Source organism: Phaseolus vulgaris, chromosome 9 (genome assembly GCF_000499845.2).
Source record: "Phaseolus vulgaris cultivar G19833 chromosome 9, P. vulgaris v2.0, whole genome shotgun sequence".
Classification (NCBI taxonomy): Eukaryota; Viridiplantae; Streptophyta; class Magnoliopsida; order Fabales; family Fabaceae; genus Phaseolus; species Phaseolus vulgaris.
The window spans coordinates 32466125-32480995 of NC_023751.2; the positions used below are offsets into that span (position 1 = coordinate 32466125).

The 14871-nt window shown below is 32.2% G+C and overlaps 2 protein-coding genes across 2 annotated transcripts; both read right to left on the reverse strand.

Moving 5' to 3' along the window:
- Positions 1-1499: 1499 nt before the first annotated feature.
- On the reverse strand, positions 1500-5347 carry LOC137821100 (uncharacterized). The gene is made up of 3 exons (XM_068625526.1): positions 4638-5347; positions 3613-3904; positions 1500-1847 (listed from the first exon to the last, which is right to left on the reverse strand). Exons 1-3 carry the CDS (start codon positions 5274-5276, stop codon positions 1768-1770), a joined length of 1011 nt encoding a protein of 336 aa, XP_068481627.1. The 5' UTR covers positions 5277-5347; the 3' UTR covers positions 1500-1767.
- A 4260-nt stretch (positions 5348-9607) lies between these two features.
- LOC137822572 (pentatricopeptide repeat-containing protein At1g03540) lies at positions 9608-12409 on the reverse strand. Its single transcript, XM_068627483.1, has one exon. The coding sequence runs from the start codon at positions 12176-12178 to the stop codon at positions 10397-10399; it is 1782 nt and encodes a 593-aa protein (XP_068483584.1). The 5' UTR covers positions 12179-12409; the 3' UTR covers positions 9608-10396.
- Positions 12410-14871: the final 2462 nt, after the last annotated feature.

Genomic DNA, 14871 nt, shown 5'->3' on the forward strand with positions numbered 1-14871 from the left:
TACACCTCTGTAAAGGGTTTGTTTATAATGTTTAGTCATGAGTCCTTATTGTGATGGGTTGAATCAATCAAATATCAGTTGCTAATTGATTTATAGCATAATCCCTCATTTATAGAAAGGTATATTGGTGTCCCTGAATTTGGTAAGACATAATCATAACTTGTAGGAAATTTCCATAATTATCATTATTGTCATTTATTGAGCGTCTTTAATGTATATTAATGCAGTCAGTCAGTCATCAAGACCAAGTGACATGATTGGTCGGTTACTGACCAAGTACACTTTCCATCTACTTCAAAGTGTGGCCAAATTTTAATATAAATCGAGTTTGAAAAAAAGAGCGTTTAAATAAAAATATAGAATAAAGGTAAGAGAAAGACTACAATATAATATTTTTGTAGTAACTATAATTAAAATATAAAAGTATCATATTGCATACTAATTACATAAATGTGATGTTTTTAATTGATTTTCAAATAATTGATGAAAAACAAGTATTGTTAAATGGGTTAGACATGAGAACTATTAGACTATAAGAAAAAAAAAGTGTTGTTAAATGCATATTTTTGCAATTGTGCTTACCTTTGTTTTTGTTATAATTTAGTTATTAAATATGAATCATTGATTAAAACTGTTAAATTAATATAAGTTACTTCTTAGAATTATTATATTATAAGAAAATTAATGAGTGAAATGAGAATTTTGTAATGTGGGAAAATTTCCAATTTACACTCGTTTTTAAAAGCTGTTAGCGATACACCTAGTATTTCATTCTAAAATATTGTAAATTTGTAATAATTGCTTGTTGCTAACGTGCTCATTCTAAGAGTAATGTGTATGATAGCAAATCTCTTACGCATTTGCTTACATCCATCCACTGTAAATAATAAGTGAGTTAATAAATATCTATGAGTGATATTTAATGAAATTTTTTATTAAGTAGATTATTCAGTGAAAAGTTTATTATTAATTTGTATTTATTTTGATAATGATTTAGTTAAAATACATTAATAATATTCAGTTAATAGTAATTTCTCATATGTTCAACTATTCGAAAGATAAATAATATTATACTAACAGTTAAAAAATTATAATATCATTTAATTATAAATTATTATATAACTAATAATAAATTTGTTGTTATATTTTGCAATAATTATCTTAAAAATTAGAGATTATTTTATGATAAGTTAACTGTTGATATTAACTAGGAATGTTATTAAACTTAATTTAACAGTGTATGATTACCAAACTTTTAGGATTTGGATAAAAAAAATTACCCATTTTTATACGCTTACAACAAAAAAGGAAGCTATATTGAATGTAAAGTAGTTGATGAAAATTGTGCATTTTTACTTCACCTCTATATGTGGGTCAAAAGGCCTACTAAAATAAGGACAAACTCTCCTTTACTTTAGGACCTTTCTATACTAGGAAAAATTTACATGTACATCCTTCAACATAGACACATACATACATATGTATATATAATAATGGACTTGCTGAGAATAAATTTTATATCGAAGAAAAAATATACGTACATGATTTTTTTCCTGTTTCAAAATTCAGAATAATATAAAATTTCAGAATACATGAGTAGGCATTCACAGCTAAATCAGCATTTGGGTGTAACAAGGGATCATAATCCTGCAACTGAGATAGAATCGCCTTGGTGCAAGCAGCAATATATTTCTGAATGCAATTTCCAAAGGGTGGTGTCAATAACCAAAAACCTTTTCCCAACTATGCCATCCACAAAGCTATTAATTAACCTTCTATCGTTTCATCATCCACCTTTCCTTCCTTTTCATCCTCCACTCTTTGTCGTTTCACTCTTTGTCGTCGGACTGCACAAACAAAAATTCAAAATATATATATAAGATCCAAGTAAACCTTGAACTACAACGAGCCACTAGGTCAAATTATTACAGAAACTAAAATCTCATCATCGGATTTGGGATGATGCTGTGAAATTGAACACAAACTCCAAAATTAAACAATGCTTCATTTTCATTAAATATAACATTATACTTATAAAAGCTATTTTATATATAAAATAGCCCAAAGAATTCAAAGGTTTGTATCTTCCTTTAGAGAGCATTCCCTTCTGTTCCCATTATTCTTCTAATTTATGTAAGATGGAATGATACTCTCAAAAGGCATCGTCTTTTGCCAACTCTACGTAGGTAGTTACAAAACCATTCTTCCACAAAGCTGAGGAAGCGCAGCTCTTGAGTGAAGACATTCAAAAGCACTGGTTAAGACTATAAATAATAACAGTAAAGTTCATAGCTTAGGATGATCAAGGGAACCTCAGAGTTCATACAATGTTCAAATTCATATTCGATATACATACACACGTGCCAGTAATCCTAAATTTTTGCTAGACAGTAATAAACTAATTTGATTGACAACACCAGATTCTTTTCCAACTGAGCATTATTTTCCTTGTAAGGTTAAGAACATTATGAACTGCATGAATTATTGTGATAAAATGGCTATAATTGTGATTCATTTAATTTAGGTGAGAAACCAATAAAAAAGGTATTACTTGAAAAAATAATCAATGCTTTCCTGGTTTTCTAAAGTGGCAAATACTAATACAAACTAAAATACCCAAGTGACAGACAATAAGAAACAAACAGATTAACATAAATATTGAAAAATGGTAACTCATCAATAGCTCAAGACAAAATATGCAGTTCAGTGCACTTTGATGGGAAATAGTAAATAAAGAAGAAATAAGGACAGATGCTATAGCAGCTTAAAAAGACGATGCTTCGAAGATGATAATCTCTTAGCTGATTCATGTATATAGATATATACACACACATATATCTACATACATATATACATATAAGTTCTTACATCAGATATACAAAGGCAAAATATAAAAAGGCTGCACCAAAGACTCTAGATGACAAATAGATACAACAAAATACAGTTTATTGGGCTTTCCTAGAGTTGGTCAAAAGATAAATTAAACTATTCTAACACTCCCCTTTGAGTTAGAGCATTCATATGGTATTACCAAGAGAACCTCTTAAAGAATTGAATTCAAGAGAACCTCTTAAAGAATTTGACCAAAATATCTACAAGCTAATCATTGAAGCTGACAAATTCAAAGCGAATTTCCTTGGATAACAACTTCTCTTGAACAAAATAATAATTAATTTCCAAGTGTTTGACTACCATGAATTACAGGATTGGAAACAATGTTTTGATTCTCTCATGAAAAACAAGATTGGTTCTCTGCCACTCAACAAGCTGCACCAGATCCAGTGCTTGCGAAGGATAAGGATGATGGCTAACAACAATAGATGGTGGCAGGTGATGATTTCCTCACTACAATGACAGACAAAGCAGGATCGGCCTACTCATATACCAACTTGATGGTAAATCTTTCAGCTGATTCAAATATATATATATATATATATATATATATATGTGTGTGTGTGTGTGTGTGAGAGAGAGAGAGTTCTTACAATAAAGATGCAATGGAAGATATAAAAAAAATACACCAAGAATTTTAGCTTTCCCAGAGTTGATCAGAAGACAAGTTAATCTATTCTAACAAAAAGCATGTGTGAGGATTTAGTATTTACAACTTACATCTCAGACTTGTTCCAGCAAGGCATGTCAGTCTTGACCGAGTGTTATATTCAGCTAGTGGTTTCTCTCTGACCGCCATTCGAACATCCCAAACACGTATATTGCCATCAGATGATGCAGATGCCACTAGGTAAGGGTCATCATCCCCTGTAGCACCATCAGTATCCGTGAGTACAACAATACCTTTGACACGGGAAGTATGTGCATCTTCCAAGCAATATGCAACTTTTCCAGTCTTGATATCCCATGCTGTGATACTTTTGTCCTCACCACCAGTGTAAAGAAGTCCATTCTGCAAAAAGGAATAAAAAAATTTAAATATTAAAATAATATCAGAGTTAGTTACTTGATAACACCACACAAATTACAGTGCCCTAAACTTGATCATCAATATCAAAGATAGTTCACTCCACCAGTGAAACCGGCTACATGGGAAAAGGGTGGTATACCAGTGGAAAAAAAGATAGTTATATACCATACCATACATACCTTGACCAGCCCCACTACCAATATCATAAACTTCATACAAATATTTTCTTAATAGAAGATTTATATTACATTCACATGTATTACACAACACTGACCTTCCCACTCTCGATTGGCAGTAAGAGAGAAAATTATATAGGAATTACATACACATAGCACATCATTAAAAATCCAGAACTTCCCGCATACACATAGCACATAGACCATTAATTCATCATTAAAACATACAACAAAGCATGTTATTATAGATTACTATGTAGCCAGAACTCCTCCGAAAGACAAGAACTAACATCAATCAGCAAAGCCAGTACCAATATTTTCCTTTCTCCTTTTTTCATCAAAATCAATGGTTATGATGAATTCCTTATCAGGGAGAAAATTTCTTCCTCTTCTTACAATATAAGACAGTGCATCATTAACAGTTAAGACAAGTCAGCAGCACCCAAAGAAGAAACAGAGGGAATAAAAAAAACCAATGAAGCAAACTTGATGTTCGATGATAATTCGAGAAAACAGAAAGAATTTGAAGATGCACAAACCCTAGCAGGAGCAGCGCAGAGAACGGGCTTGGAGCATTCCATTTCGAACAATATCCGTGCATCTTCGGTCTGGTGGACAGAAACTTTCTCCTTCGTGGCCATGAAAAAGTGGTCGCCGGAGGCATTGAACTTGACCAGAGTAGCCTCCTTGTCGAGGCGCAAGCAGCAGTTGCGGCGGCCGCGGACGAGGTTGACGACGGCGAGGCAGTTGTCGCGGGCGACGGTTAGGGCGCGCTCGCCGGAGGGGTGCAGGGCGAGGTCGTTGATGGCGGAGTTGCGGTGGACGGAGAGCGTGGTGAGGTGGACGAAGCCGTCGGCATCGAATATGGAGAGGGAGCCAGAGGCGTCGGCGGAGATGAGGTTGCGGGGGAAGGGGAGGTTGGGAGGAGCGTAGAAAGAGATGGCGGTGACGGAGGCGGAGTGTTGGTGGAGGGAACCGAGGGAGGAGGCGGTGGAGAGATCGTAGAGCTGAATGGTGTCGTCGGCGCCACCGGAGGCGACGACGGAGCCGGAGACGGCGACGGTTTTGATGGAGGAGAGGTGGGAAGGGTAGGAGAAGAGAGGGGTTAGGGTTTGGGATTGGGGCTTTAGGGTGAGACCCCAGATGAATTTCTCGTACGAACCTGCCACCAAACTCATTCTTTTCCTCTGCAGTTCACGCACACACTCTTCGCTCTCCTTCCTTAAACCCTAGGGTTTTTAACATTCTTCTTCCTTCAAATATACCTCATAAAATCATTTTTTTTAATGGGCTTTAAAAACAAATATCTAATTTATAAGCAAGTTATTGGTATTTTTTCTATATTTTTATTTTTATTTATTAAGATTTGGTTATTTTTCTTAGTTTCAATAAGTTCAAAATTATAATCTTTATTTTCAAGTATATAGAAGATTATCTCACTATTGGTTAATTTATAAAAATATCATAACATAATTTTCGGAAAGAAAGTAAGAGAAAAGAAACTATGCATAACACACAAAAAGAAAGAAAACCTAGATCTTTTTATTGTTTGAGTATCACGGTAGGCATTCGTATATTTACGGAAAAAAGTTACAAGAAAATCATTGAAATCCTAAAAAATATAATTAAAAAAAGTTGTATAATTCCAAAAATACTTAATTGACTAAATTTTTTTTATGTAAAATAATATTTTTTAAATTGTATAACATACAATTAGATGTTTTATTTATATGTAACGTGTAAGATTAAAAAAATTAAAATTTACATTGGTTCACTTTCATTAAAGAATTATATTTTTTTAATTATTAATTAAGTTAATCATGTTAAGATTCGAACGATTTAGTATATGTCAATTAGTGATATCCTATAAAAAAAATACTAATGTCAAAGAATCCAATAATGTATAAGTACTTAAATAAAAAATAATTATTTTTAGAAACGTTTTTAATAATAAGAAGAAAACACATGAATAATGGTTATTCATAACACATAATATAAGAAAAAGTATATAATTTAGGACCTCAAAAAGAAAGAAATGATAATAATAACGTTTAAAAGACAATAAAAAAAAATAATTGAAGTTGGATAAATAGATACGAATATTTTACCTTTTATTAATAATGTCATTTTAGTTAACAATATAAAACACAATATACTTATCATAAGTAAATTATGTGATAATGGATATGATGTTGTACTCAACAAAGACCAATATATGGTAAGAAATTATGGTGAGATCAAATTATTTATAGCTAATAGACAAAGAAATTTGTACAAGATTGATATGAATGAGTTGTCAACTTAGAAGGTCTCATGTCTCATGCTCATGATTATAAAGGAAGATCATAGGATCTAGACAAAAAGGTGTGATTATGCGACCTTTAGGTTTATCTCAAAAATGAAAAAGAAAAATATAATCTAGTAAGGAGTTTGCAAGCAATATCATTCAAAGATAATTTTATTTGTGAAAATGTATAAAATAAAAGCAAGTCAAAATGTCTTTCAAAAGTATTAACGAAGTTTCTAATTATATGTCTCTTTAGACTTGGATTTATTCTATTGTACCATAATTGTGTCTCTCAATGGTGGAAAACAATATGATATAATCACACTAGACAACTAATTTAGATAGATATTGGTGAAATTCTTAACCCACAAAGTTGATTCTTTCAAAGTCTTCTTTAAATTTTATAAAAATGTTCCAAATGAAAATGGTCTATCTTTTTTTCACCATCAAAAGTTACAATGAAGGTAAATTAAAAAATGAAAAATTTCAAGCCTTTTAGTATTAACTTTTTAACTTCACGAACACTTCAACAACAGAATGATGTTGTGAAATAAATATTTAAAAGAAATGGTTAGAACAATGTTTAATGCAAACTCATCTTCTAAACAAGTTTAGGCAGAAGCAGTTAATATAACATGTTACTTATATAATATAATTTACAGTTGATAAAAAAGATTCATCGTGAATTATAGAATGATTGAAAGCCCAACAAATTTTTATCTCCATTATTTTGTAGTTCCATGTTTTATTCTCAACTCCAATGAGAGTGTTCAAAAGTTTTACTCTAGGAGTGATGAAGGGGTCTTACTTTAGTATTTAAAACGATTTTGAAGACACAATAGAAGGTCTGATTGAGAAACATGAACATAGTGGAGGAAATTAACTCATGGCAAAGAACCATCCAACTAATGTTATCATAAGCAATCTAAATGAAGAAGTAAGGATTAAATTATCTCTCAAATATCGGTTAGCCTTGACATTAAATATCTAACCTAAGAACATTAATAAAGCATTAGATTATGAAAGGTAGATGGAAGCCATGCAAGAAAAATTATTTCAGAAAAATAACATATCTCAACTAACAAGGTCACCTCAAAACAAGTATATCGTAGGATAAAAATAATTGTTCAAGAACAAGTTTGACGAACAACATAAGGTTTGTAAGAAACAAAGTTAGATAATTATCTAAAACTTATGCTCTAGTTGTTAGGCTAGAGGCAATTTACATTCTACTTTTATTTGCTATATTCAGTAAAATGGAGTTGTATCAAATGGATGTTAAAAGTACATTCATCAATTGTCTAATAAAAAAATAAGTATATGCAAAATAACCCCTTGGTTTGAGATTGCTACCTTTTAAACAAACTCTTCGATCTTGGTATAAGCATTTAAGCTCCCTTTTTTATTTGAAAATGATTTTACAAGAGTGAAAGTAAACATTACATTGTTCCACAGAGATTACTTTTCTGAATTTATTATTGTAATTTTTTTATTGATGACATCATATTTGATGCTACTAACAAACCTCTTTGTGAGGACTTCTTTAAGTTAATGCAAAATAAATTTAAAATAAGTATGATGGGAGAACTAAGATTCTTCTTGAGTCCACAAATCAAACAAGTAGAAGGTGTCATATACATATGTTAGAAAATTATGTAAATTAATTTTATAATGTGACTCATATGAATAGGTGTTAGACTTTTGGCCGGAAAATGATTTAATAAAATAAAAGGTCCATTGGTTGGTTAATGTGAGAAGTTATATATATACATTGTTTATTACTTTACACCCTTCTGATTTTACATGTGGTATCAAAGCATGGTTGCTCAAATTTATGATTCTCCGTGAATGATGTTTTTTCCAATTTTATGAACCCTAATTTTAAAATTATGAATATTGTTAAGAAAATAATATCTTTTGAGGATAAATTTTAAGGTTTAATTTATCCCTTTATTTATGTTGCATTATAAATTGATTTCGAATTAAAATAATGAAATCTCAAGTCTTCCGCTACATCATAAATCATGATTTTTTTTTGTTTTATTTAAATGCAAGATGAAAATATTATGATAAATAAAAGTAAGGGCATAAATATATACATATATATATGAGTATTTTTTTTTATGAATGATCTTATTTTTGGAATTATTTGTATGATAGATTTGTAATCACCAACGTGATCAAATCTTGGTATTTTATTTAATTCCATATTAGTGATGAATTTTATTTCAGTTAATGATATTATTTATGGAATTATTTGTATGATAGATTTGTAATCACCAAAGTGATCAATCTTTATGTTTTATTTAATTTCAAATTAGTGATAAATTTTATTTCAATTAATGATATTATTTTTGAAATAATTATTTGTATGATAGATTTGTAATCACCAAAGTGATCAAATCTTTATGTTTTATTTAATTTCAAATTAGTGATGAATTTTATTTCAATTAATGATATTATTTTTGAAATTATTTGTATGATAGATTTGTAATCACCAAAGTGATCAAATCGTTATGTTTTATTTAATTCCAAATTACTGATGAATTTTATTTCAATTAATGATATTATTTTTGAAATTATTTGTATGATAGATTTGTTAATCACTAAAGTGATATAATCTTTATGTTGTATTTAATTCTAAATTACTGATGAATTTTATTTCAATTACCTATAGAGATACTAGGTACATAAAAAGTATCCATTAAGTTTAAATAAAATTTAGTGTCAAGGATTAAACGATAAATCCTGACAGCTTCCATTGGAACCTTTACTTTATTGCCCATAATCCTTCATGTTTCTCATGGTTAGTTCAAAATGACTTATCGCAGAAAGATGTTTGTCATTGTTAATTTAAAATGATTTATTGCTTATTTTTATATTCATAATAAAATTTTATATAATAAGTTTGAATTTTTAGAAAATTAATGTATTTCTCCTTCTTAAAACTATATTAGAACCATGTTAAAATTATCAGAAATCTAACAAATATTTTTTGAATTGTACACTTCACTGATACGTGTCCTACAAGTGTTGTAGGAGTATCAATGTCCGATACATGAGTCCGACACAAATATACCATTTAAAAAATGTGTCAAAGCCTCATAGCTTTTTTGTCTAGAATTCTCATCCAATTTAAAATTCTGCAACATATTATTATTAGTATTTGATGAAAGAAAGCTTTCAGTTTTCATTTGATTGGGAAAGCAAGAACAATTTGCCAAAGTAATATACCATGATTGAAAGAGAATCCACAAGGTGGAGTTATTAGACAAAAGAAAGTTCCAAGTTTTCATAGATGTACTACTGGCCTCAGATTTGCATAAAAAATAGGTAGAATAAACTAACAGTAGCTTTTTCTTATCAGTTTTTTTAGAGCATGCACTTGATTGGTCCTTTCAAGTCCCTGGGTCTCTCCTTCCTCCTTAAACTCTCACTTAGACTGTAGAAGTATCTTTACATGTGCCGTCTCTATCTTTGATTGATGGATCCTGCGAGTTTTGGATGTAGGGTTTTTGCATCAATCATGCAGTCCAAAGATCACCCCTCATAGCAAACAGGAATTAAGATCAGTTTGCTTGCATTATAAAAAATTTGCACCCAATGCATGCAGTCAGGGAAATTATTATTAACCAGCCCTTCAATAGCGAGCGAGGCCATCCTAGTAATGAGACCATACCCCAACAATAGCTCAAGGTGTTACTCTTTATTCATTTGACTGCAACAGCGGATGATGTCTGCAAGCATTTCATGTTGATCCCTCCAACCAGACAAGAAAATTTATTTGATGCTTTCTAGTCAGTTACCTAGTAAAAGTTTTTTGACTGTTTAATACTATGCAAGTCAGATGACAAAAGAAATCTCTTCATGTACAGCACCACCGTAGAATCTCTGGACAAAGCTGATGCTTGCACTAGTTAAGGAGTTAGCTCAGTCAAAAAGGTTAACATTAGCTAGATCTACAAACTATATCAGCAGCACTCAGCCTGCCAATTTATATCTAATCTATCATCACGCAGCCTCTCCCATGCTCTTCCGAACAATGCTCAGATCAAAACTAGGAGAACCCTTTTGCTTCTCACTTTCAATCCAGCTCGTGCCAGGCATCTTCTTAACACCTCTTTCCTCCATCAACCTCCTGATCTCCAGGGCCTCATTCCAACGGCCAACTGCTCTATAAACATTACTAAGCAGAACATAACTCAGATGGAAGTCAGGCTCCAGCTGAATCATCTTTTTCGCAACACGTTCAGCTGTGATATAATCAGAACACTTAGTGCAAGCTCCAAGCAGAACCGACCAAACCGAATGATCAAACCTGCAATCAGCACCCTCCAACAAACGCTCAGCCTCCTCTATCAACTCAGCCCTTCCAAGAAGATCAATCATGCAAGTGTAATGCACCACTCCAGGCCTAATCCCATACTCCCTCTTCATCAAATCAAAATACCTCCTCCCACGATCAACCAAACCGTTATGACTACACGCAAACAGAACATTCACAAAACTGATCCCATCCGGTCTCACCCCCTCCTTCACCATCTCCTCAAACAACTCCAACCCCTCTTGCCCTCTCCCATTCTGCGCAAACCCCCCAATCATGGAGTTCCACGTGATCAAATTCCTCACCTCCATCCTCAAAAACAACCTATATGCAAAATCCACACTCCCACATTTCGCATACATATCAACCAAAGCAGACTCCACCACCACATCCCTCCACCCTCCCTTCCTCACATACTGACAATGCACCTCCTTCCCTTGCCTCACCGCAGCCAGCGCCGAACACGCACGAATAATCGTCCCAAAACTATAAACATCCACCACAGCCCACTCCCTAACAAGCCCAAGCACACTCTCAGATTCTCCATTGTGACAATAAACTCCAAGCATAGCAGTCCAAGACACCCAATTCCTCCCCTCCAACCCATCAAACACTACCCTCGCACACCCAACATCGCCGCACTTCCCATACATATCCAACAAACTACTCTCCACAACCACATTCCCACGCATCCCCAAAGTCACAACCTTCCCATGCACCTCTTTCCCCATCCTCAGCCACCCCAAGTGCCCACACGCGTTCAACAGTGTCCCGAAAGTGAAACCATCAACCTCCAACCCCAAACCCCCGTCGTGCATGACGGAAAACAACCGTACGGCCTCCCTAAACCTGTCGTTACGCGCCAACGTGGAGATAAAGGCCGTCCAGCAGACGGGGTCCGGGTGGGGCAATTCGTCGAACACCCTGCGCGCGTCGTCGACCAAGCTGGTCCTCCCGTACATGTCAATGAGCGCGCAGGAGACGACACAGTTGGAGTTGAAGCCACGCGTGGCGACGATGGCATGGAGGGTCTTGCCAAGGGGAAGGTTTGGGAGCTGGGATGAGGCTTTGAGGAGGGAGGAGAGGGTGAAGGCGTTGGGGCGGAGGCCAAGGCGGAGCATTTGGAGGAAGAGGCGGAGGGCGTGGGTGGGCTGGGCTTTTCGGACGTAGCCGGAGATGATGGAGGTCCAGGCGATGACGTCTTTGAAGGAAAGCCCATCGAAGAGCGTGCGGGCCTGGGCGAAGTGGGGGGAGAGTTTGAAGTATAGGGAGAGAAGACTGTTGGCGAGGAAGCGGTCGGCAAGGAGGCCCGATTTGAGGACGTGGGCGTGGATGAGGGTGCCCTGGAGGAAGGAGTGGGCTTTGATGCAGGCTTGGAGGAGGGAGGCATAGAACACGGGCTTCAGAGACGGGTTGAGGGCTTGGGCTTGGGCTTGGGTGGAGTTGATGATGACTTTGAGGTTCTTCATGGAGACCTGAAGTAAATGTTCATGTTTCACCTCCGAATGTTATTCGAATTTGGAAGCTTAAATAGTGGAGAAGGCGATTACTAGCATTATAGTATATTTTCATAAAAACATAGGATTATATTTCTTTTCATTTTTTAAATTAAAATTCATAATATTTTTTTAATAGAAATTTGTACCATCTTTCGGACAGATATTATAGCGGAATATTTATTATTTCTTAAAAAAAAACAAAAAAAACAATATTATAAAATTTTATTTTTAAAATAATAAGTTTTTTTTTTCTGTCAAGCAACAAAAAAAAGTCATTATCTTATCAATATGAAAAATAATATAAATTAAAAATATTTTAGCAATTTTTAACATAAACATATAGAATGGATTTGTAATTTTGTTTAATTTATATATATATATATATATATATATATATCATTAAAATATAAACAATTATACTTGAAATTTATATTTTTCTCTTGAACAACTTAACCGTAATTTTTACCTTTTTATTCAATTTGAATACAATTATACTTAAAATTCAAAGGAAAGTAATTAATCTCAAATTCATATGTTAAAACATTTACAAAGATCATTTATAATTTAATAAAGTAAAAAAAAATGGCATGAACCTTCTTTCAGTTGGTAGTTTAATACACTCATAAATAAACCGCAGGACAAAATTTCCTTAATTTTAAGGTTTATTGTACCAAAAATATATCTTCACACCACTACTTTTTTAAAAACACCTATTTACAACTACTTTTCTTAATAAAATATTATATTACAGTAAAATAATAATTGATATAATTGTAAGATGAGTATAAAACAAAAAAGATGTCAAGAAATCATAAAAATTAAAATTCAATAATTTTCTAAAATTATTGTCACCACAAACAAAATACGTCGTCCAATATTTTACCTTCTAATTTTAATTTTCAAGTTATTAACCACACATTATTAGTAAACATTAAACATAACAATCAATACTTTTAAAATAATAATTAAAAACTAAGGTACTCAAAATTATGGATAATGACTTCTATAAAATATAAGGACCAAAATTACCGCCTTTAAAATTTAAAATAATATTTTTTTATTAATTAAATAAAATATTAAATAACTAATCTATTTTCATAAAGCAACTAATTTGCATTTTATTGCAGAGTAAATTGAATATTTACGTAAAACAGGAAATTTTCTTATATTTATTATATAATGTACAAAAAACTTACATTATATTTAAAATAGAAGCAAATTACATTTAGATAGAGTTAATTCTCTCTCCACCTCCATATTGTTTTTTAATTTTAACAATATACTTCTAACTATAGTGAAAAATGTGATGTATTCTTTTTTTTTTATTAAGTGGTGGTGATTGTTTGTGGTGAACTTGGTGGTTGAATAAGTTTTATGGTATTTTTACTAGTGATGGTTGTATTTTTAGTCACTTATTGTAAAATCTTGAAGCCACAAAAAAAAAAAATCAACAAGGTGCAAAAAATGGAGTACAAAACTCAAAAAAAAATTATCTTCACATGGTAAAAAAACTTTTGGTTCTGAAAGTTCACAAATTGCAATAATAATCCACTTCATGGAACCATTGCAAATGCAATAATTATTTTCTTCATAGAATTTTTACGATGTGAGAAAAAACTTATATAAGAGACTCAAACTCTTATTTAAGTGTGAATTTAATATGAAGTAAATTAAAAGATGTCAAATGATGAAACTGATATCTCAAATGTTGCGGTTGAAAAAAAAAATGGAAGTGTTACGCTAGAAGGGGATATGCGGCTAGAAAGGAGGTATGGAGTAAAAGGTGCAACTGAAGTTATTTAAAAATGTGAGGTTATGCTTCGTTCAACGGTATTTAAATTTCTTAAAAAGTTTAAAACTAAATTTTCATAATTTATATGGAGGTGCAAGGGAATGGAATGTATGGAGAATTTGTCGTTAGATAGGGATGTTAATGCAAGGAGGGTCATGTGAGTTTGCCCGTGGCCTGCTAAGAAAATCACAGGATGGGTCGTCTATTTCAACTCATTGGATTGCTTATGCACATCCTACTTAACCCGCAACCAACACAGGATAATGCGGGATGAGGCAGACTGACTTGCATAACTCGCATATCTTAAAAATTTAGAAAAAAATTCCAGTATTTCCTTAATTTCTTCTTGCAGTCTCATATTCTAATTTTTTAAAAATTATTCATTCCAGATTATACAATATGAAATATAAATTTGTATTTTTAATTAAGCAATTAGGAATATTGTACAATCAATAACACAAATTTTAACTTCCAGATTCTATAACTCAATAAGTTTCTAAAAAAATATAAAATATAAAATATAAAAAAGTAATTTGAGTATTTTTTTTAAGTATGAAGTGGAATAAGAAATACATGAAGGTAAAAAAGCATCTTCTCTCGGTTACTAATTTGAAATACCTTTACAAAAATGGATAATAATTTTTTAATATTTAATAGTTTTTCTTTCTTAAATGTGTAAATTGTTAAATTTCAATCCTCATCAATGCAATAGTGAGACTTAATATTTTTATAATAAATTTTAGATTTGATATTATATATATATATATATATATATATTATTAATTTAAAAAAAATACAGGCTGAACCGCAAAAGTGGACCAAATCTTATAGGACGGGCTAATAACCCTAAACCTATTTTTCATGGCCCTCC